Source organism: Strongyloides ratti, assembly GCF_001040885.1.
Source record: "Strongyloides ratti genome assembly S_ratti_ED321, chromosome : 2".
NCBI classification, from domain to species: Eukaryota; Metazoa; Nematoda; class Chromadorea; order Rhabditida; family Strongyloididae; genus Strongyloides; species Strongyloides ratti.
Genome location: NC_037308.1, coordinates 2,275,631 through 2,299,113, shown reverse-complemented (window position 1 = coordinate 2,299,113; position 23,483 = coordinate 2,275,631). Strand labels below are relative to the sequence as shown.

Genomic DNA, 23,483 nt, shown 5'->3' with positions numbered 1-23,483 from the left:
CTTTTGGTTTTGAAATCTATATATTACTTACTAATATTATAATATAAAAAAAATATTGTTTTAAAGGCTTTTATTTTTAATAACCAAAAATATTATTTTATAGTTATAACTATTAACTATATATATATTTATTTAATGGTACTGAGTACCTAATATTTAATTGTTTGTATTTAATATAAATTATTAATTGTATATTATACCATATAATATAAAAAACTACTATTATACTTTTAAATATTCAATTATCTTCTAATAATTTCATTTTTTTTATTAATCCAAATATCATTGAAAAATTCAAATATATATTTCTTACTTTTTATCATTGAAATTAACTCAAAAAGTTTTTATTTTTTAAAACATGTTTTTTATAGACTAATAAATAGGAAAAATTCAAAATATCACTAAACATATTTTTTTGAATAAACTGAAAAAATACAAAAAAAACACAAAGCATAAAAAAATTTTAATTTCTATTAAAATCTAATTTATATTTATAACTAGACTACTAAGTAGAAAGTTTATGTAAAATATCAGGCATAAGAGAGCAATCTTTGGATTCTCGTCACTAATTTATACATTTTTTATTTCTAGAATATTCGAATAATATGCACAAAAAAATTGAGTGTGTTAGTAGTCTATTAGTTTGTTCACATTCACTGTATAATTTAGTTCAATCATTAGGTACATCATTAATTTGAATAATTAATTTCTAGTATGTTATTTAATTTAATCAGAATCATATCATTTGATTATAAATACTATACTATTTATCTTAAAATATTAGAATTTTGAAGAAAAATTTTATTTCCATAAAAATTTTTAATCTGTTTCCGCTTTATTTATATATACTTACATATTTTTAAATTAATAACCGATCCTTTTTTAGGTAATGAGTCGACAATTCGATGATAATTACAATCAAGATGACTTTTACTCTAATGATTTAAGATCAGACAGTGGTAAATATAATGATAGACCCTCAAGATATGAACGTTATGGAGATAAAAACATGAGATATAATCGTTCTAGAGATGACCAATCAAGACATAGTGGTTTTAGAGATCGCTCTAGAGAAGATAATTCAAGATTTAACCATTCACATGATAACCATCATTACAATAGTCATCGTCAATTTGGAACTCACCAGTTACCCTCAATTAAGGATAAAAAATGGCAAACAGCTTCAAGTGTTGAAAATTTTAAAAAAGGTAATAGTGAAATCAAGGAAAAAATTGATACATTTCTTGAAGTAGTCAAACAAAATGATTGTTTTCTTAATAATGTAGAAAAATTTCGTGTTCATTTAGATGTAGGTTACATTTTTAAACCTCATATTGTATCTTGACTTTTTAGGTATTTTTAAATAACATTGAAGATATTACAAATTCATATCATTTGAGAGTAACTAAAGGAAAAGAAACATTAACTGTTGAAAATCGTCGTTGGTTAATTGAGATAGCTGTTAATACATTAAATATCTTTCATGACTCTGTTTTTGGAGAATGGGAAAGAATCATAAAATTTAAATTAGATCCAACATTTACTGTTCAAAGAATTGAAAATAAATGTAGAAAAAAGTTGATTTCTAAGAGAATGGCTGAGTATGTTTTTACAGAACCAAAACTTTATTCTGAAATAAGTGAGCCACTTATTATAAAGCAGGGACTTCTACTTGGTTTAACAATCATGGGAAAAGAGGTTGATTTTTATATGAAATCTAATAGTTTCAGAGAAAAACTTACTGAAATCAAAAATGAAATGTTAAAAGTTGTACAATGCTCTACTCAAGATGAGATGGATTGTCTTTTTGCTAGTGGTTTTCCTTTATTTGATACATCAATGGATGAAGATATTCACTTGTATGATTTTTATGCAATAAAAGAAGCTACAATGAAATTTTTTGACATGCCAATGTTATGTAAGTTTTTATCTTATATAAAATTTATTTTTTAATTTTAGATGGTGATGGATCATCTAAGAATTATGGAATTCAATATAATTTTCCTAATCCTGATATTGATGTAGTTGTTGAGACATTTGCAAAAGGTGGTTCTGATCAATTTTATTGTTTAGATAGACTATTTTCAAAATGTTTAGCAATGCCACCTTTAAAAGAAAGTGTTGTAGAGTCCTTCAAAAAATTTGGATTTGATAATATTGCCGATATATTTATAAATTTAAATATTGAAGAATTTGGTGTTGATGTCGATTTTCCTGCCCAATTCAATGATTTTGAACAAAGTACTTACCCTCCAGATGGATTTTATAATCGTCGTATTAATTCCGAAAGAATTAAAAAAGTTTCTGATGATCAATCTTTAACTGATTTTATAAATTATTTAACTTATTTTAAATCCAAGAAAAAATCTCCAGTAACAGCATATATAACATTTAAATGTGGTAGAGAACTAGAAATGTTTAGTGTATTAACTTACTTTTTATTTTTATGTGAAAAAAATCTCTATATATTGGATATAAAAGCTCTTAAACATGATAGAATACCAGAAATGTTAGAAGCCGTTTTTAATAATGAAGGTATAATAAAAATACTAGAATCTCCAATTGATTATCGTGTACTTTTTGGACATTACAATTACTGTCTTAATCTTAAAACACCTATAAGACTTCACTTTTTAAGTTATATAATTTCTGAACTACATAAACCAAATGATCTTACAGGAGAAAATCCTCTAACAACTTACTCAGATAGATACTTAGATTTAATTGCTGGTGCCAATGAATTGTATATTCCTGGAGGTGATACTAAAGACAAAAAATTTCTTTTATCATGTCTTGAAGAACGTTCTGAGAAAGAGGTTAGAAAAATCAAAAAACAAATGAATAATGCTCTTAGTCGATTAATTAAAAGTGGAATTTCTTTTCCTAAGACTGTTCAATTTGTTCTTGGAACGTCGTTTGACAAAAGTTTTGTTAATCGTACGGAATGGCATCGTCGTCCAATTCTTATCGATCAAGAGGTTTACATGATTGTTGAAATTAAAGCTCTTTATGAATGTGTTCAAGCCTTATTAGAATATGCTCGAAAAATTAAATTTTATGAAAAAATTTTTAATGTTAGAAATATTACTTTTAGTTCGGTAGATTCCAAAGAGTATGGTAAATATCTCGGTACAAGTTTTGAATCAAAATGATTGTTAATAAATTTTTACATTATGTTTAGTCACTGTGATTGTTTGTTATCAAAAGTAACTTCTTTTCTAATGTTTATTGCTTTATAAAATTAAAATATTTATTTTTAAAAGTAATGAAACTTTTGTTGCCTGTAAATTTATTCTTTTGAAATATCAAAAGATCAAAAAAAAATTAACAATACTGCACGAATGATTTAGAAAAACACATATTTTTTAGGAGATGTCTGACAATATTAAATTAGAATACATGTTGTAAACTTCTTGAAAGAATGTTAAAGTAAAAATACCTTATTCTTCTTGGCTTTTTCTTACACATCGCGAAACTTTTTTTTTAAATTCATCATAGTTATTGACGAATTCTTTAGCTGCATCAACATTAGCTGGAGATTCAGAATTTGGATCAGCTAGAATAGAAATTACACTTAATAGAATAGTTTCAACAGTATGTACAGGTAACCAACGTTCTTCTGGTCTTTCATATCCAAAATGATCGTCACCAGGTTCATGAAGAATTGAAATACAAACATTCCCATTTTTTTCAATGTTTGGATGCCACATTTCTGAGATGAATTTCATTTTAGGAGGACGTTGTGGATATTCTATAGGAAAATCAAGGATAGCTTTAAAAAAACCACCTTCATAAATAGTATCCGGTGGTCCCATAATAAAAACCTCCCATTTATAAATATTATCATCATTTACCAGTCCAGCTGAAAAACCATCAACCGGATTCTTTTGTAAATCTTCAAGTTGTCTTTGTAATAAAAGTTTTCCTTGTATATTGGACATTTTAATTATTTAAATTTTCACGTATTAAAAAATAATTTAAAAAATTTGTCTTTCTCTCTAAAATCATTAAAATTAAGTTTTAAAAATATGAAGTAATACATAAAAAAAAAAGTTAAAAGTTTATTTTATAAAAATAAAAATAATACAAGTACGATAAATTTTAATTTTAAAAACCATGTTTTGTGATATAAATTAAAAATTAACATTAAATATTAATAAGATTCAAAAATGTAATTTTTATTGATATAAATAAAATGTTATTTATAACATATAATTACTAGAAAATATTTCAAAGAATAATTTCACTGGTTTTTTGGGAAAATCATACTTTTCGTGAAAGGACAACTATGTTAAAATAGCTAAATGCTTTAAACCTATATTTTTTAGCTAAAATAATATTGAGACATTTACTTTAAATGTAAATTATCTTTTAAATAAATTACACCAAAAAAAAATCTTTCTTTTATCTAATCTTTTATTAATAATTTTATCTCTCTAAATTTAACTAATTCTTTTAATATAAAAGGAAATTATTAATACCTTGTGTAGAAATTTATTTTATAAATATTTTATATTATTTTTATAAAAATTAATAAATAAAGATAATTAATAAGATAAAAATTTATTGTAGACAAAAATAGTATATAAAGTAAATTAAAAACATGTAATTTTAATAGTGTTAAAACAATCAATTACTAATTTATTTGTATTTTCTAAATTAAGATACAAATACAAAAGTTTTATATAAAATATGAATAAAAAATAATTTTATGGAAATAAATTTTAATATTATGTTTGATAAAAAAATAATATTAATTTATGAAAATTATATCAAGTTTTTGACTGCTATTTTTATTTATTTTAAAATGTTAAAAATATTTTATAAATTTAAAAATGATATAAAAATTAAATTTTTTTTCTAATTTTACTTGACCACTGCTTTATAAGATACATCGAAAGATAAGTTTGAACCATATCTTGAGTTGTATAGAAAAATATTTTCATCTTCAGATTTAATTTCTAATTTTACAAAAGATCCACATGGAATTATTCCTATTTTAGTTTTGTCTTTTTTGTATCTAATTTCAATAAATGGAAAATGTTTACAATCATAGAATAATTTATTTTTGACTGTCAGTGTCATATTAATCTTGTTTCCTTTAGGAGCTTTGAAATGATGAAAACATTCTACATCTAAGTCAACTACCATCTTTTTTGCTTTAGTTGTTGGTTTTATCACCTTATTACCACATAAATCTTGTTTTTTTGACTCCATAAATTTGTTACACTTTTCTCCTTCATAGAAAAATGGACACAAACATGTTTTTTGATCTACTGGATTTACATACCCACCATTTGAACATTTTTTTTTATGGTTTTTTTTCAAAATGTGGTCACACATTATCCTGTTCAAATACCTAACTTCAGTAAATGACATAAATTCAGAAGATATATCTTTTTGTAGAGAACCATTTTTAGGATTCAAAGAAAGACTTAAATCAAGTTTGGCAAAAGGATCAACTCTACTACCACTTACTATCGAAAATCTTTTTGTCTTGGGATTAAATAAACCATATTTGTCATTTGAAAATTTAAACCAAGTAATTTCATGACTAAACTCCATTTCGTTTGATTTTTGTTTCTTAATATATTGCATTATTTGAAACCTTAAATTAAAGCTCGAAAAAATTAATTTATTAAGTTTGATTTTATCAAAGCAATAGTCATTTATTGTTATTACATGAAATAAATATCCATTTTTTATTTCTACATCAAAGCCACAAAATGATCCATATCTTATTTTTGTTGTGCCATTTTCGTCTTTATCAGTAATTGAATGTTTTAAACATGTTTGCTTGTTTAATAAATAAATGGCTTTTTCTACATATCGTGTAAATGAAGAGTTCTCCACTTTTAATTTAACCTCATTTTTTTTCCTATCAAAGTTACTATGTAAAAGCACGTTGTTTTCTTTAATTTCTTGGAGATTAACGTTATTATTAGGATCCTACATATTATTTTATAATTAAAAACAAGTTAAAACATACCTGGTTACAATTTACTAAGCATATTATGAATATAAAAAATATTGCAAAAAATATAACCAACTTCATTTTATCACAATATATTAAAATTCACAAAAAATTCTGCTTAATAAAATAGTATCAAAATATATTATTTTATTAACCTTATATTGTAAACATTATTTTAATGGCAAGTAGTTCATTTGTAAATTTTTTTTTTTTAGATAATAAACTTTAAATTTATTTTATGAAATTTTGTCAATTACATTTTTAATTAACATCATGCATTGTTAATATTTTAACTGATAAATTATAATGAATGATTTTTTTATATTATTGACTACAAAACAAATATGTATTATATTTTATTACTAATGTTGTAGTACATAAACTGAAAAATTTAATTAAATTGTATACTTTTATTTTATTATGTAAATTTTTATTAATTAAAATAGTAAAAAGTAACTTTTATCAAATAAAAAATAATAAATAAAGTCAAATTTATTTTAAAATATTAGAATTTTGAAATAAGATTTTATTTCCGCAAAATTTTTTTATCTGTTTCCACTTTATTTACATATATTTATATATTTATTGATTAATAACCGATCCTTTTTTAGGTAATGAGTCGACGATTCAATGATAATTACAATCGAGATGACTTTTACTCTAATGATTTTAGATCAGACAGTGATAAATATAATAATAGACCCTCAAGATATGAACGTTATGGAGATAAAAACATGAGATATAATCGTTCTAGAGATGACCAATAAAAACATTGTGGTTTTAGAAATTGTTCTAGAGAAGATAATTCAAGATTTAACCATTTACATGATAACCATCAATACATTAAATATCTTTCATGACTCTATTTTTGGAGAATGGAAAAGAATCATAAAATTTAAATTAGATCCAAAATTTACTGTTCAAAGAATTGAAAATAAATGTAGAAAAAAGTTGATTTCTAAGAGAATGGCTGAGTATGTTTTTACAGGACCAAAACTTTATTCTGAAATAAGTGAGCCACTTATTATAAAACAGGGACTTCTACTTGATTTAACAATCATGGGAAAAGTGGTTGATTTTTATATGAAATCTAACAGTTTCAGAGAAAAATTAACTGAAATAAAAAATGAAATGTTAAAAGTTGTACAATGTTTTACTCAAGATGAAATGGATTATCTTTTTGCTAGTGGTTTTTCTTAATTTGATACATCAATGGATAAATATAATCACTTATATGATTTTTATACAATTAAATATTCTTTTGAAATATCAAAAGATCAAAAAAAAATTAACAATACTGTACGATTGATTAACAAAAAACATTTTTTTTAGAAGTTGTCTAACAATATCAAACTATAATGTAAGTAATATACTTTTTGAAAGAATATTAAAATGAAAATATCTTATTCTTCTTGACTTTTTCTTACATATCGCGAAACTTTCTTTTTAAATTCATCATAGTTATTGACAAATTCTTTAGCTGCATCAACATTAGCTGGAGATTCAGAATTTGGATTAGCTAAAATAGAAATTACACTTAATAGAATAGTTTCAACAGTATGTACAGGTAATCAACGTTCTTTTGGTCTTTCATATCCAAAATGATCGTCACCAGTTTCATGAAGAATTCAAATACAAACATTTCCATTTTTTTCTATATTTGGATGCCACATTTCTGGGATAAATTTTATTTTAGGAGGACGTTGTGGATATTCTATAGGATAATCAAGGATAGCTTTAAAAACCCACCTTCATAAATAGTATCCAGTGGTCCCATAATAAAAACTTCCCATTTTTAAATATTATCATCATTTACCAGTCCAGCTGAAAAACCATCAACCGGATTTTTTTGTAAATCTTCAAGTTGTCTTTGTAATAAAAGTTTTCCTTGCATATTGGACATTTTGATTATGTAAATTTTTACGTATTAAAAAATAATAAAAAATAATACAAGTACGATAAATTTTAATTTTTAAAATCATGTTTTATGATATAAATTAAAAATTAACATTAAATATTAATAAGATTCAAAAATGTAATTTTTATTTGTATGAATAAAATGTTATTTATAATATATAATTACAAGAAAATATTTCAAAGAATAATTTCACTGGTTTTTTGGGAAAAACATGTTTTTCGTGAAAGGACAACTATGTTTAAAATAGCTAAATGCTTTAAAGCTATATTTTTTGGCTAAAATAATATTGAGACATTTATCTTTTAATGTAAATTATTTTTTAAGTAAATTACACAAAAAAAATCTTTCTTTTATCTAATCTTTTACTAATAATTTTATCTCTCTAAAATTAACTCACTTTTTTATATAAAAGGTAATTATTAATACTTTGTGTAGAAATTTATTTTATAAATATTTTATATTATTTTTATAAAAATTTATAAATAAAGATAATTAATAAAATAAAAGTTTATTGTAGACAAAAATAATATAAAAAGTAAATTAAAAACTTGTAATTTTTAAAGTGTTAAAACATTCAGTTACTAATTTATTTGTATTTTCTAAATTAAAATAAAAATAAAAGAGTTTTATATAAAATATAAATAAAAAAATAATTGTTTAAAAAGAAAATATAAATGCTATTTTTTATAAAAAAAAATATAAAACTATGAAATTATATCTAATTTTTTATTGCTATTTAAAATTATTTTTATATGTTTAAACTATTTTATAAGTTTTAAAATGATATAACAATTATATTTTTTTTCTAATTATACTTGACCACTGCATTATAAAATACATCAAAACCTAAATTTGAACCTAATCTTGAGTTGTATACCAAAATACTTTCACCTTCAGATTCAATTTCTAATTTTACAAATGATCCACATGGAATTGTTCCTATTTCAGTTTTGTCTTCTTTGTATTTAATTTCAATAAGTGGAAAATATTTACAATCATAGTATAATTTGCTTTTGGCTACCAGTGTCATATTAATCTTGTATCCTTTAGGAGCTATAAAATGATGAAAACATTCTACATCTAAGTCTAATACTATCTGTTGTGAATTAGTTGTTGATTTTATCACCCGATTACCACATAAATCTTGTCTTTTTGACACCATAAATTTTTTACATCTTCTTCCTTCATAGAAAAATGGACACAGGCATGTTCTTTCATTTAACGGATTTATATATCCACCATTTGAACATTCTATTTGATGTGTTTTGTTAAAAACGTAATCACACATCATTGAGTTTAAATATTTTACATCATCGAATGAAATAAATTCAGAAGATATATCATATTGTTGAGAACCATTTTTAGGATACAAAAAAAGATCTACATCAGGTTTGACATAAGGATCAACTCGTTCACCATTTGTTACTAAAAATTTATTTGTATTGGGATTAAATAAACCATATTTGTCTTTTGAAAGTTTTAACCAAACAATTTCATGGCTATACTTCATTTCGCTTGATTTTTGTCTCTTAATATATTGCATTATTTGAAACCTTAAATTAAAGCTCAAAAAAATTAATTTATTAAGTTTGTTCTTATCAAAACAATATTCATTTATATATATTACATGATGTAAATATCCATTTTCTATTTCTACATCAACACCACAAGATGATCCATATTTTATTTTTGTTATGCGATCTTCGTTTTTATCAGTAATTGAGTGTTTTAAACATGTTTGCTTGTTTAATATAAAAATAGCTCTTTCTATATATTGTTTATTTGAAGAATTTTCCACTTTTAATTTAACCTCATTATTTTGTCTATCAAAATTACTATGTAATAGCACATTGTTTTCTTCAATTTCTTGACCATTAACGTTATTATTAGGATACTACATATTATTTTATAATTAAAAACAAGTTAAAACATACCTGGTTACAATTTATTAAACATATTGTAAATATAAAAATTATTGGAAAAAATATAACCAACTTCATTTTATTAAAATATATTAAAATTCACAAAAAAATTCTGCTTAATAAAAAATATCAAAATATATTATTTTATTAACCTTATATTGTACACATTATTTTTCTGGCAAGTAATTCATTTGTAAATTTTATTTTTAGATAATAAATTTTTATTTATTTTATGAAATTTTGTCAATTACATTTTTAATTAACACTATGCGTTGTTAATATTTAAACTGATAAAATTATTATGAATGATTTTTTTATATTATTGACCACAAAACAAATATGTTTTATATTTTATTACTGATGTTGTGGTAGATAAACAGAAAAAAACTCAATTAAATTGTATACTTTTAATTAAGTATGTAAATTTTTTTAATTAAATAATTAAAAAGTGACTTTTATCAAATAAAAAATAATAAATAAAGTCATATTTATTTTAAAATATTAGAATTTTGAAGAAAAATTTTATTTCCGCAAAATTTTTTAATCTGTTTCCACTTTATTTACATATATTTATATATTTATTGATTAATAACCGATCCTTTTTTAGGTAATGAGTCGACGATTCGATGATAATTACAATCGATATGACTTTTATTCTAATGATTTAAGATCAGACAGTGATAAATATAATAATAGACCCTCCAGATATGAACGCTATGGAGATAAAAACATGATATATAATTGTTCTAGAGATGACCAATCAAAACATAGTGGTTTTAGAGATTGTTCTAGAGAAGATAATTCAAGATTTAACCATTTACATGATAACCATCAATACATTAAATATCTTTCATGACTCTATTTTTAGAGAATGGAAAAGAATCATAAAATTTAAATTAGATCCAAAATTTACTGTTCAAAGAATTGAAAATAAATGTAGAAAAAATTGATTTCTAAGAGAATGGCTGAGTATGTTTTTACAGAACCAAAACTTTATTCTGAAATAAGTGAGCCATTTATTATAAAGCAGGAACTTCTATTTGGTTTAACAATCATGGGAAAAGAGGTTAATTTTTATATGAAATCTAATAGTTTCAGAGAAAAATTAACTGAAATCAAAAATGAAATGTTAAGAGTTGTACAATGTTTTACTCAAGATGAGATGGATTGTCTTTTTGATAGTGATTTTCCTTTATTTTATACATAAAATAGATAACGATATTCACTTATATGATTTTTATACAATTAAATATTCTTTTGAAATATCAAAAAATCAAAAAAAAAATTAACAACACTGTACGATTGATTAAGAAAAAACATATTTTTTAGAAGTTGTCTAACAATATCGAACTATAATGTAAGTAATATACTTCTTGAAAGAATGTTAAAGTAAAAATATCTTATTCTTCTTGGCTTTTTCTTACACATCGTGAAACTTTCTTTTTAAATTCATCATAGTTATTGACAAATTCTTTAGCTGCATCAATATTAGCTGGAGATTCAGAATTTGGATCAGCTAGAATAGAAATTACACTTAATAGAATAGTTTCAACAGTATGTACGGGTAACCAACGTTTTCTGGTCTTTCATATCCAAAATGATCGTCACCAGGTTTATGAAGAATTGAAATACAAACATTTCCATTTTTTTCTATATTTTGATGTCACATTTCTGAAATAAATTTCATTTTAGGAGGACGTTGTGGATATTCTATAGGAAAATCAAGGATAGCTTTAAAAAAACCACCTTCATAAATAGTGTCAGGTGGTCCCATAATTAAAACTTCCCATTTATAAATATTATCATCATTTACCAGTCCAGCTGAAAAACCATCAACCGGATTCTTTTGTAAATCTTCAAGTTGTTTTTGTAATAAAACTTTTCCTTTCATATTGGACATTTTGATTATGTAGATTTTTACGCATTTAAAAATAATACATGTAAGATAAATTATAATTTTTAAAATCATGTTTTCTGATATAAATTAAAAATTAACATTAAATATTAATAAGTTTTAAAAATGTAATTTTTATTTGTATGAATAAAATATTATTTATAATATATAATTACAAGAAAATATTTCAAAGAATAATTTCACTGGTTTTTTGGGAAAAACATACTTTTTGTGAAAGGACAACTATGTTTAAAATAGCTGAATGCTTTAAAGCTATATTCCTTAGCTAAAATAATATTGAGACATTTAACTTTAAATTTAAATTATATTTTAAATAAATTACACCAAAAAAAATCCTTCTTTTATCTAATCTTCTACTAATAAATTAATCTCTTTAAATTTAACTCACTTTTTTATATAAAAGGAAATTATTAATACCTTGTGTAGAAATTTATTTTATTTTTTTTTTATCTTATTTTTATAAAAATTAATAAATAAAGATAATTAATAAGGTAAATTTTATTGTAGACAAAAATAATTTTTAAAGTGTTAAAACGTTCAGTTACTAATTTATTTGTATTTTCTTAATTAAAATAAAAATAAAAAAGTTTTATATAAAATATAAATATAAAAATAATTTTGTAGGAAAAAAAATTTTAATATTATATTTGATAAAAAAATAATATTAAATTATGAAAATTATATCAAATTTTTGACTGCTATTAATATTTATTTTAAAATATTTAAGTTATTTTATAAATTTAAAAAATAATGTTACAATTGTATTTTTTTTTACTTTTTAACAGGCACTGCTTTATAAGCTACATCGAAAAATAAATTTGATCCATATCTTGAGTTGTATACCAAAATACTTTCATCTTCAGATTCAATTTCTATTTTTACGAAGAATCCACATGGAACTGTTCCCATTTTTGTTTTGTCTTTTTTGTTCTGAATTTCAATAAGTGGGAAATATGCGCAATTATATACAAATGGGGGTTTGGGTAATATTATTAATTGAACCTTGTGTCCCTCAAGAGCTTTGAAACGATGAAAACATTCTACTTCTAAGTCAATTACCATATGTTGTAAATTAGTTGTTGGTATTATCTCTTGATTTGTACATAAATGTTGTTTGCTTGATTTCTTTAACTTTTTACAATCTTTTCCTTCATAGAAAAATGGACACAGACATTGTTTTTTATTTACTGGATTTACATATCCACCTTTATAACATTTTTGTTTTTGTTTTTTTCTAAAAACATAATCACACATCATTGAGTTTAAATATTTTACATCAGCGAATGAAAGAAATTCAGAAGATATATCATATTGTTGAGTAATAGTTCTGTTTCTTAAGAAAACACTTTTTTCAGGTTTGGCAAAAATATTAAGTGTTTTACCACTTACTATCGAAAATCTTTTTGTCTTGGGATCAAATGAACCATATTTGTTGTTTGGAAGTTTTAACCAGACAATTTCATGATTATACTCCACATAGTTAGATTTTTGTCTCTTAATATGTTGCATTATTTGAAGCCTTAAATTAAAGCTCAAAAAAACTAATCTAATAAGTTTGTTTTTATCAAAGCAATATTCATTTATATATATTACATGAATTAAATATCCATTTTCTATTTCTACATCAAAATCACAAAATGGTCCATATTTTATTTTTGCTGCGCCATTTTCGTCAATCGAAGTAACTGAATGTTTTAAACATGATTGCTTGTTTAATATACCAAGGGCTCTTTCCACATATTGTGTATTTGAAGAGTTTTCCACTTTTAATCTAACACTTCTTTTTTTTGTATCATAGCTAGTATGTAAAAGCACGTTGTCTTCTATGATTTCTTGAACAAAAATGTCATTGTTAGGATCCTACATATTATTTTATAATTAAAAACAAGTTAAAACATACCTGGTTACAATTTACTAAGCATATTATGAATATAAAAATTATTGAAAAAAATATAACTAACTTCATTTTATTAAAATATATTCAAATTCACAAAAAATTCTGCTTAATAAAATAGTATCAAAATATATTATTTTATTAACCTTATATTGCAAACATTATTTTAATGGCAGGTAATTCATTTGTAAATTTTATTTTTAGATAATAAACATTATATTTATTTTATGAAATTTTGTCAATTACATTTTTAATTAACATCATGCATTGTTAATATTTTAACTGATAAAATTATTATGAATGATTTTTTTATATTATTGGCCACAAAACAAATATGTGTTATATTTTATTACTGATGTTGTGGTAGATAAACAGAAAAAAACTCAATTAAATTGTATACTTTTCATTTATTATGTAAATTTTTATTAATTAAATTAATAAAAAGTAACTTTTATCAAATAAATATAATAAATAAAGTTATATTTATTTTTCAATATTATAACAAAAATTTTATCTAGATGCATGTATTGTATGAAATTATAAAAAAATTAATTTTTAAACTTATTTTAAATAAAATTTCAGTTATTTTGTAAATACATTAATTAGTTTAATATTATATTTAATGTTATATTGTTTTTATATAAATACAATATAAAAAAAAGTGGTTTATATTTTTTAACTACTATAATTATTTAGTTTTTTTTATAAATATTTAAATAGTATTCAAACTTTTATAAGAAAAAGTTAAAATAATTTTTATAAAGTAAATGTAACACTTTAAAAATAAATTGTTAATTATCAGAAACAAATAATAATAAGACAAGTTTTAATTATCAGTTAATTTTAAACTAAATAATTTATTTAGAAAAAAATTTTTTTGACTTTTGAAATTTAAAAAATTTAACTAAAATTATATTATTTTTATTATAAAATATTTTAATGATACACAATTCTTATTTAAATTAATTTTAAAATGTTCCACAAAATAATTAAAGTTTAAACAAAAAAAATTTTAATATACAAAATATTTAAAAAAAAAGTATTTTATTTTAAGAATTATCTTCAAAATCTAATTTTTGTTTGACAGTAGACAAGTATTTCTTGATACTGTTTCTCAACTTAATTTTTTTGCCGTAACTTATTAATAATAATTATATTTTAATAACATCCAATATAAAGTGTAAGATTTTTTTTATTAATTAAAATAAATATACAATAAATTGATAATTAATTTTCTGATTAAATAAAGATCAATTATGTTGGCTTGTAACATTTTTATTGATAACTGTACTAGTTGAAAAATGTGTTAATATGTGATAAACTTTATGTTTCGTTATTTTATAAAAAAAATGTTAACTTTTAAAAGTTCTTTCATATAAAATTTATTATATTATTGTTTAACAATTAAAAAAAGATGATTTTTAAAATCATATTATAATAAATTATACTATATCACTTTTCAATATATTTTTATATATTCTAACTTTTAAAAATAAAGAATGGACAATATAAAGTTTTTTAATTGTACATATATTATTTTTAATTTGAACTAATAAAATACTTTTATTAATAGAAAAATTATATTTACAATATAAAATATAATTATTACAAAAGAAGAAATAAATTTTTATTCATCTAAATGAATCTAAAACATAATAAAATAACATAACAAAGAACATTAATAAGAGAGCAAAAATTACAATATTTCTTTTAATTTATAGTAATTTTAATTATTTAGAACAAAGAAAAATAAGTTTAAATATACTTTTCAAATATTATTTTTATTTATATTATTAAAATTAATTATATATTAACCATTTACAAAACACAATTTTTACAATAGAAAAATATTTTAAATTGATAATTTATGTTACAACAAACATACCGACAATTGTATATAGTGACAAAAGTATATATATATCTAAGAAATACAATAAACCCTATAATAATATTTATAAAAATACAATATATGATAAAATAAATTAAAGTAATTTAAATATTTTTATATTTTTATAAAACATCATTATAAATTGTTGATAAAATATTTTTATTTTTAAAAAATAACAGACATCACACATTCATAGATATTTTAATTTATATATATAATATATTTTTAATAAACAAAAAAGTTACTTTTTTAGTTATTGTTCATTATATTTACTTATAAATAAAAGAAATCACTAGTTTTATAAATAAATTGACTTATAAATATAAACATTTTATATATTTTATTTATAGAGAATATTAAAAAAATTAATCAATCAAAAAATTAAAAAATATTTAATAAACTATTGAGAACCGAAATTCCTAAATCAGCAAAATCAGATTCTGGTCTCATAACAATATCTCTTAATCTTTTTGATGATCCAGATCCAAATGAAGTTTTTGGATAATGATTGGTGAGTTCTGTAATAAAATAAACATATCTTATACTTAATGTATCCATTGAATAAGTAAGAATTTCTAACAATCTTTTAACAAAATTTAATTCTTTAAAAAGACCTTTTCTTTTTTGAATATCATACATAACTTCAGTTGTTATTAGAGAGTATAAACCAATAACACGTTTATAACAAGAATACATCTCATTTTCAAGTCTTTTTTTACCTATATTAGCACCAATTTTGGGACGTCTTGTTATATCATTAATAACATTTTGTATAATATAATTAATATTATCTTAAAAATAATTTAAAAAAAAATTTTTTAAAAATAAAATTACCTAATTTGTAAATTTCAATTAAATCTAAAATTGTTATAATTTCATTTTTAAACCATATTTTAAAATTTTTCTCTGTCAAACTTAATAATATATTTTCTTCATTAATTGTAAAATACATTGGTATAGTACGTTTTTGAAGAAGTTCCTCAATAGTTAACTCTTTGCGAGTAGGAACATATGAAATACATAAATCAAAACTTGTAACATTATGAATTGAAACTTTATCATGAAGACTATAAAGAAAATCCATTGTTTTTTTTAAAAAATCTTTTTCCTTGTCAATTATTGCCTTTTTAAAAGTAAAATTATTTAACTCATGAATAATATAATTAAAATTAGATTCATAAAATTTTGGAGTTGAATGTGTTGAGAAGGTATCTTTTGATGAAATTGTTCTGATTCCATTATCAAACATTCCTTCAAAAGATTGATAACACATCCTTTTACTCATTTTGTGACACAAAAAAAAATCCTATAAAAAAATATTATTATTGTAATAAATGAATATATCTTTTTTATTATAATATATAAAAATTATTAGTTATTAAAAAGTTTTACAATTTATAAATATAAATCAAAAAAAAAAAAATTTAATAAATTAAACTATTATATTAGATAATGTTACAATATATTATATAAAAAAAAAAAACTCCCCTTATTCTAATAATTATAATTAAATTTATTTAAACTAGTGCAACATAAATAAGAACATTATTATACAAAGTACAAAGTTTATCTTATAATAAAATATTTCATAACATAAGTGGAAAAGTAGCCAAATTTTGATATATTTAAGAATCATATAATGTTAAATGTTGTTAAAATTAGCAGATATATATTAAAATAACATTTGAAAGAAGATAATTTATGTATTATAACTTTTCTTTGTATCAAATAATATGTTAAAAACCATGTTACAATAAAATCACATTGACAAATTAATTTCTTATTGAGTAATATAACACATTGTAAAAGTGGTCTAAAAATATCAACAACCAAAACAACATAATAACTTCTCTAATTCATGTTAAAAAAACATATCTTTGATATATTATATGTAAGATCAATGATAAAAGTGCACTCACAAATGTGTAAAGATTTTATTTGAACGAGAAAAAAATGAGAAATAAACTAACAGTTCTTTTTTATATATATATATATATATATATATATATCTAATAGTGTTATAATGTACCATAAATAAAATAACTAAGTTATTATTTTTTATTTATTTATAAGATTAATTATAATATTATTTATAGTTGTATAAATATTTTTAAAACATTATATTTTTTTTCTTTTAAATATAAATTTATATTACTATAAGTTAAAAAATCAAGAATAATAAAACATTTTCATATAAATTAATTATAATAATATAAAATACTTTATAATTAAATATTAAAATTATTAATCTTTTATTGTATTATCATTTTTTGGTATATCTTTGATGATTAAAAATAAAAAAAAAATTTATTAATACTTATTAAATTTATAAAAAATTTAAAATAAAATATTTATGCACTTTATTAAAGTTTTTTTTACTTTGATGTTTTCTAAAAAAAAATTAATACTATTGTAGAATTTTTTCCTCAAACAATATTTAAAAAGAAAAAATATATATTTAATGTAGTATTTAATCAATTTATTATTTATTCAGGTGCAATACCTTATTATAATCTTTAGAAACATCTTCATTATTTTACAGATTTATATATTATTACCAAATTAAAGTTATCTAAATGATATTTTTAAAAGTGTAGCATTTTTTTTATAAAAAATTGTATATATACATACGTGAATTCAATTTTTTTTTAAATATATATAATATAATATATCATTTTATCAATTTTCCTATCATAATAAATTGTTTTTTATCACTGAATAATAAATTTTTTTTTTATTTTTATAGATAAACATATTTTTATAAATAATTTTTTTTGGTCAATCATAAAAATTTACTACTAAAATATGATAAGAATTAAATTAGCTTTTATTAAAGAATACATATATAATAATGAGGACAAAGAATGAATTTTTTTTTTCACGTTTAATAAGTAGTTTCCTTTTTCTTAATTTTGCCTTTTTATGCAGATATTTTAGTAAAAAAAATCAGAATCATTTTCTTAACAGTTGATGAATTTTTAATCTTAACAAAATACTTTAAGGCAAAAAATATTGTTTGTAAATATTGTGATGGCATTTTATAAGAACACTATAAATATTAAAAATATAATAATTTATTACAAAAAATAAAACATTAAAAATTAATGATAAACTAAAATATAATAAATATCTTGAATATTATTTTATATATTATAAAAAAATTTTATTTTTATTTGTAAATATATTTATACAAATTGTTTAAAATTTAACAGATTAAAAATAAACAAAAATTTACTTAAAATAATTAGAAATTCATTACAAATATAAATAGTCAAAAAAGCTGAGTATACGATAATAGATAGAATAAATAATTAAAAAGTTAACATTTAAACTATGAAAATAATAAACAACTTTCCAGTATTTTTATTTTTTTTTTTAGTCATTTATCTTTTTAATATGAATCAAAATTATTATTTCTAATATTTATATATGTTTTAATGATATTTTGATTTGTCACTTGCATAAAAAAATAAAGATTATTATAAATATTTATGAAAGGATAACTTTATCAGTGAAATAAATATTTCCAAGGTATAACAAAATGTGTCCACTTTCGAAAGATCAACCAACGGCCCTACCAAGACTGAAATGTACCATAATAATTTATCCGTGTTTGTTTAATATCAATGATTAAAAATAGACTGACAAAGGAATAAAATTAAAATACAACAATAATTATAAAATGTTGATCAAGAAATTAATAATAATTAAAAAAAACTTCTAGTAGATTAATAAAAATTTTTTAAAATGAGTACAATACTGTTTTTTAGAAAAAATATGTTATACTCTATTTTTTTTTTGTCCATATTCAAAAGTTCATTCCTAATTATGAATATAATGAAAGAGGCACTGTATATGTTGAATGAAATATATTAATTTATGTATATATATATATTACATTGTTTTTGATAGAAAAGATAAAATTTTATAACTGCACATTTTTTCAATAAATGACTAATAGATTGCCTATTTATTGAATGCTTCAAATACAGCCCACATAACATCATTTGTCTGTCCTGATTTCTTTTCTGCCTCCTGATCATAATTTAATTCAAGGAGAATTCTTACACGTTTCATAGCTAATTCATAATCCTAAAAATATTTTTATATGTATTTTTTTAAAAAAAAAAAATAATGATACTTACGGTATCTGACAAAGGTGCAAATGCATTCTCTAATACATCACTAGCATGTGATAAAATTATTAATGATAAAACTCTTTTATCCATTCTATGAACATCATTAGTCCAACGAGTTAAAACACTCTCTTGTATCCTCTAAAAATAGTAGACATATAAATTATTAGTTATAATAAAAGTTATGATAAATGAACCTTTATAAGTCTTCCTTTCATATGCTGATTTTGAAGAGGGTGTGTAGTCATTTGAAATAACAAAAAATCTTGTTTTTCTGTTGTTAAAACACCCTTCTCAACCATATTTTTTGCCAATCTCTCTCTAACATTTCTTAATTGATACCTTAATTTTAGAGGATTCCATGTTTCACCAGAAAAATATTCTATCCATGATACAATATTTTCTGGTGGGGATGTATCTTTTATATGTTTTAATGCTTCATCTAAAATAGCATCACCAGTTGGTTTATCATCCTTAACAATAACTTTCCTTGATAAGAGACCTCTTTTTCTCATTCCTGTACTTTCTAAATCAATACGTTTTCGTAAAGCTAATTCTATCATTACACAGCCACGTAGACCACTGCTAATACAATCATTCCAAAATGACGTGTACCCCTAAAAATGATTTAATTTAAATATATTAAAATTAAATTAAATAAAAAAATATATCTTACTTCACGATCTTTAAGACCCAGTAACAAAATTTCTTCCATCAAACTTAATTTAAGAGCTTTATCTTCTTTTCCATTATTATGATCTGATTCACTACCTGAAACTTCATCAGCAGGTTTTTCCTCTGTATTATCATTATTTTTTTTTTGAGCAGGTTTCCTTCTTTGTACCAATCCCTCTGACATACTTTTATTTTTAAAATTATTTTCCTCTTACTAATAATAATCAAAAATAAATAAAATTTTCAGTAAAATGACAAAAGATACACAAGCTCCTAAAGTAATATTATAATATTAAATATCAAAATAAAAATGTTTTACTTGGTAAAAAAAATAATATTTTTCCGTAACTAGAATTAAAAAAAATTACCAAATACTGATAGTTTTTAAAAAATAAAGTGCTTGAAATTTTCTAATATTATATATAATATATGTATATTTTAAAAATATTTAAAATAAAAAAAAAATTACTAGAACAGATGTACCACTTAAGAATTATCCCTATTAATTAAAATTGCTAAATGGATATATACTATTGAATGTATTAAAAGAAAATTAGTTTTCAACACAACCTGTTGGCCTGATTTTAGAATAGTTTAAATTTTTTTTTTTTTTTTTTTGTAATTATCATACAAAAATATTAAAGATGACAGGATAAGATTATAAAAATAGTTAAGTCATATTATACTTTTTTTTTTTAAATAACAATTTTAGAGTAAATGTTTTTTAGGTATAAAATATTATTTTAACATATATTATTAAAAAGTGATTTTATATAACAAAAATAGTAATATTCATATAGAAAATTCAACGTAGTTATTGGTATTTTTCCTATATGGAACAGAATGTCATGATTATTGTATATGTTTAATATAATAAAAGTTTATTTAATATTATCATTATGTTTTTACAAAATGTGAATGATAGTATCAATAATGTTAAAAAATTTAAATTCACAAGGCAAAGCCACGACTGTGTAAATGGTCATATATATACATATATATATAAAGAAAAGAGAGAGAGGTTGAAGAATTGTGATAACAATGTATATTTAACAACATGTATTTATCATTTGTCATAGAGACAAAGTACCTGAATATATCTATACTGATTATAGAAAAAGAACTTTTTTAGATCATTCAAAATTTTTAAATAATTTTATGCTCTCTTATCAATTATTGATGAGATTTATGTGTGCACATTAATATATATGTATTTAGGTATTTAAATATTTTATAAATATTATAAAATAAGTGTCATAATTTCTATCGACAAAAGTAAATGCTAACTATAAATAATAAAAAAAAAATAGTGCAAAAAAAATATTTGACATATAAATGTGTATAATTAAATCGATAATCAATGATAGTGTTAAAAAAAGAGAGCATAAATATTATAAAAATTGAAACAACATTTTCAGATATTTAAGATGAAAAATATAAATTTTGACAAAAATATTTTGACATAATTAGTACTATTTTATTATACTAGAAATTCACCAAAGATAATGCTATGTCAACATAAAGTATATTTGTTCCACAGCACTCTTTGTGGAATGGTGCCGCTACCTATAATTGTATGTACAATTTTTCCTATAGAAGATAGTTACATAAAACAGTATGTGAAATATTGTGAGTTAAATCACAAATCTACTGACATATATAACACAAATAAAATATATATATATATTTAATAGATAAATTCTTTTGAAAAAGTTAGGCTGCGAAACACTATAGAATCTATAGTAATGACAATTTTCTTTTTAATCAAATTAATGACAAAAATTTAAAAATTTTTCTACTATCATATACAATAGTTATTAAAACATTTAACTATAATATATATTAAATTTTCTGTTATTTAGAATAGAAATTATAGCTATTAAAACAAATATAAACCATATGAACAATATTATATATACAAATAAACAGATAATTCAATAGACTTTTGTTTAAAAATGTATAAACACATATATTCCTTCTTTAAAAAAAAAAGTTAATAACCCTGTCAAAAAAGTTAACAGAAATTATAAAAATCTACAAAAAAAACAACATCTTTTTTTATGTATATCATAAATTTTGGCAAATAAAAACAGCTAAGAAGTATATTATTTATCAGTTGTTTGTTATAGCTATTTTTCGTTAAATAATCACAACTATAAAAATTACACAACTATATAAAAAATTACCAACTTTTCTTGGAACCTAAAACAATTTTACTATCATTTAAAGAGCCTCATTAAGTGCATCATGATATTTCTTGATTCTGGTTGCCATAGACATATCAACATACTTATCACCTAAGTTAACTATGAGTCCTCCAACAATTTCTGGTTTAACAATATATTTGACAGTCAAATTTTTTCCACCTTTATTAAATTTTCCTAAAGCATCACTAAGAGATGATTGATGAGCTTTGGAAAGAGGTGCTGCAGAAGTAACCTCAACAAATAATTCTCCTTTGTGGGCACGCATTATTGATTCAAATGAATTGATAACAGCTTCAAGAATATTAAGACGTCCATTCTCAGCAAGAACACCAAAAAAGTTTGTTGCTTCTTTAGAGACTCCAAGAGCCTTTGCAATTTTTTTGACAGCCTCTTTTTTTTTGTCATTTTGGAGAGTTGGATTGATGGCAAACTCCTAAAAATTTATGTTTACTTTTAAAAAAATAAACAATTGTTTACCTTAAATTTAGCATCAGTTTCATAAAGTTGTTTTACTTTTTGAAGATCTTTATCAACGTTTTCCAACGTTTTTGATTTAACGGCAGCAGAATACAATGCAGAAGCATAACGTCCCTCAACACCATAAACTTGAATTGGAGTTTTTACCATATTATTTACGGTAGCAGAAAGAGAAAGGGATCTTTTAAAGATGTTAGCCATTGTCAAGGGTTCTAAAAAAAATAAAATTAAACTTTTTTATTATTATCCCATAGTTTAATAAAATGATTAAAAAGAAAAAATAAATCAATATAAAAAATTAAAAAATGTTAATATAATAGCTAGTAAAAATAAAAAGAATAAAAATCATTAACAGAAGACAAAATCTTTAACAAATTAACAACTATCTGCAACAACAGAATCTATCGAAAAAAACACTACACATAATGATCCATTTCATGTTTCTTTGATGAACATATTTCCAATAAAATAGCCTCT

General features: G+C 21.2%; 13 protein-coding genes across 13 annotated transcripts; 4 read left to right on the top strand and 9 right to left on the bottom strand.

The window, feature by feature from the left end:
* Positions 1–889: 889 nt before the first annotated feature.
* On the top strand, positions 890–3,152 carry SRAE_2000072100 (Ribonuclease H-like domain-containing protein; the record flags this gene model as incomplete). Its single annotated transcript, XM_024651588.1, has 3 exons — positions 890–1,309; positions 1,354–1,918; positions 1,960–3,152. 3 exons carry the CDS (start codon positions 890–892, stop codon positions 3,150–3,152), a joined length of 2,178 nt encoding a protein of 725 aa, XP_024505250.1.
* A 288-nt stretch (positions 3,153–3,440) lies between these two features.
* Positions 3,441–3,941, bottom strand: SRAE_2000072000 (Ubiquitin-conjugating enzyme E2 G1; the record flags this gene model as incomplete). The annotated part of the gene is made up of 1 exon (XM_024651587.1): positions 3,441–3,941. The coding sequence occupies one exon, from the start codon at positions 3,939–3,941 to the stop codon at positions 3,441–3,443; it is 501 nt and encodes a 166-aa protein (XP_024505249.1).
* Positions 3,942–4,866: 925 nt separating this feature from the next.
* Positions 4,867–6,055, bottom strand: SRAE_2000071900 (Hypothetical protein; the record flags this gene model as incomplete). The annotated part of the gene is made up of 2 exons (XM_024651586.1): positions 4,867–5,949; positions 5,990–6,055. 2 exons carry the CDS (start codon positions 6,053–6,055, stop codon positions 4,867–4,869), a joined length of 1,149 nt encoding a protein of 382 aa, XP_024505248.1.
* A 744-nt stretch (positions 6,056–6,799) lies between these two features.
* Positions 6,800–7,579, top strand: SRAE_2000071800 (Hypothetical protein; the record flags this gene model as incomplete). The annotated part of the gene is made up of 2 exons (XM_024651583.1): positions 6,800–7,160; positions 7,455–7,579. 2 exons carry the CDS (start codon positions 6,800–6,802, stop codon positions 7,577–7,579), a joined length of 486 nt encoding a protein of 161 aa, XP_024505247.1.
* A 23-nt stretch (positions 7,580–7,602) lies between these two features.
* On the bottom strand, positions 7,603–7,877 carry SRAE_2000071750 (Ubiquitin-conjugating enzyme E2 G1; the record flags this gene model as incomplete). The annotated part of the gene is made up of 2 exons (XM_024651582.1): positions 7,603–7,688; positions 7,808–7,877. The coding sequence occupies 2 exons, from the start codon at positions 7,875–7,877 to the stop codon at positions 7,603–7,605; spliced, it is 156 nt and encodes a 51-aa protein (XP_024505246.1).
* Positions 7,878–8,697: 820 nt separating this feature from the next.
* SRAE_2000071700 (Hypothetical protein) lies at positions 8,698–9,892 on the bottom strand (the record flags this gene model as incomplete). Its single annotated transcript, XM_024651581.1, has 2 exons — positions 8,698–9,786; positions 9,827–9,892. The coding sequence occupies 2 exons, from the start codon at positions 9,890–9,892 to the stop codon at positions 8,698–8,700; spliced, it is 1,155 nt and encodes a 384-aa protein (XP_024505245.1).
* A 532-nt stretch (positions 9,893–10,424) lies between these two features.
* Positions 10,425–10,670, top strand: SRAE_2000071600 (Hypothetical protein; the record flags this gene model as incomplete). Its single annotated transcript, XM_024651580.1, has 1 exon — positions 10,425–10,670. One exon carries the CDS (start codon positions 10,425–10,427, stop codon positions 10,668–10,670), a length of 246 nt encoding a protein of 81 aa, XP_024505244.1.
* A 105-nt stretch (positions 10,671–10,775) lies between these two features.
* On the top strand, positions 10,776–11,021 carry SRAE_2000071500 (Hypothetical protein; the record flags this gene model as incomplete). Its single annotated transcript, XM_024651579.1, has 1 exon — positions 10,776–11,021. One exon carries the CDS (start codon positions 10,776–10,778, stop codon positions 11,019–11,021), a length of 246 nt encoding a protein of 81 aa, XP_024505243.1.
* A 193-nt stretch (positions 11,022–11,214) lies between these two features.
* On the bottom strand, positions 11,215–11,714 carry SRAE_2000071400 (Ubiquitin-conjugating enzyme E2 G1; the record flags this gene model as incomplete). Its single annotated transcript, XM_024651578.1, has 3 exons — positions 11,215–11,330; positions 11,384–11,464; positions 11,513–11,714. The coding sequence occupies 3 exons, from the start codon at positions 11,712–11,714 to the stop codon at positions 11,215–11,217; spliced, it is 399 nt and encodes a 132-aa protein (XP_024505242.1).
* A 786-nt stretch (positions 11,715–12,500) lies between these two features.
* On the bottom strand, positions 12,501–13,695 carry SRAE_2000071300 (Hypothetical protein; the record flags this gene model as incomplete). Its single annotated transcript, XM_024651577.1, has 2 exons — positions 12,501–13,589; positions 13,630–13,695. The coding sequence occupies 2 exons, from the start codon at positions 13,693–13,695 to the stop codon at positions 12,501–12,503; spliced, it is 1,155 nt and encodes a 384-aa protein (XP_024505241.1).
* Positions 13,696–15,892: 2,197 nt separating this feature from the next.
* Positions 15,893–16,796, bottom strand: SRAE_2000071210 (Hypothetical protein; the record flags this gene model as incomplete). Its single annotated transcript, XM_024651576.1, has 2 exons — positions 15,893–16,302; positions 16,346–16,796. The coding sequence occupies 2 exons, from the start codon at positions 16,794–16,796 to the stop codon at positions 15,893–15,895; spliced, it is 861 nt and encodes a 286-aa protein (XP_024505240.1).
* Positions 16,797–19,477: 2,681 nt separating this feature from the next.
* Positions 19,478–20,506, bottom strand: SRAE_2000071100 (Golgi phosphoprotein 3; the record flags this gene model as incomplete). The annotated part of the gene is made up of 4 exons (XM_024651575.1): positions 19,478–19,603; positions 19,657–19,788; positions 19,845–20,264; positions 20,324–20,506. The coding sequence occupies 4 exons, from the start codon at positions 20,504–20,506 to the stop codon at positions 19,478–19,480; spliced, it is 861 nt and encodes a 286-aa protein (XP_024505239.1).
* Positions 20,507–22,545: 2,039 nt separating this feature from the next.
* Positions 22,546–23,207, bottom strand: SRAE_2000071000 (ATP synthase subunit O, mitochondrial; the record flags this gene model as incomplete). Its single annotated transcript, XM_024651574.1, has 2 exons — positions 22,546–22,962; positions 23,007–23,207. 2 exons carry the CDS (start codon positions 23,205–23,207, stop codon positions 22,546–22,548), a joined length of 618 nt encoding a protein of 205 aa, XP_024505238.1.
* Positions 23,208–23,483: the final 276 nt, after the last annotated feature.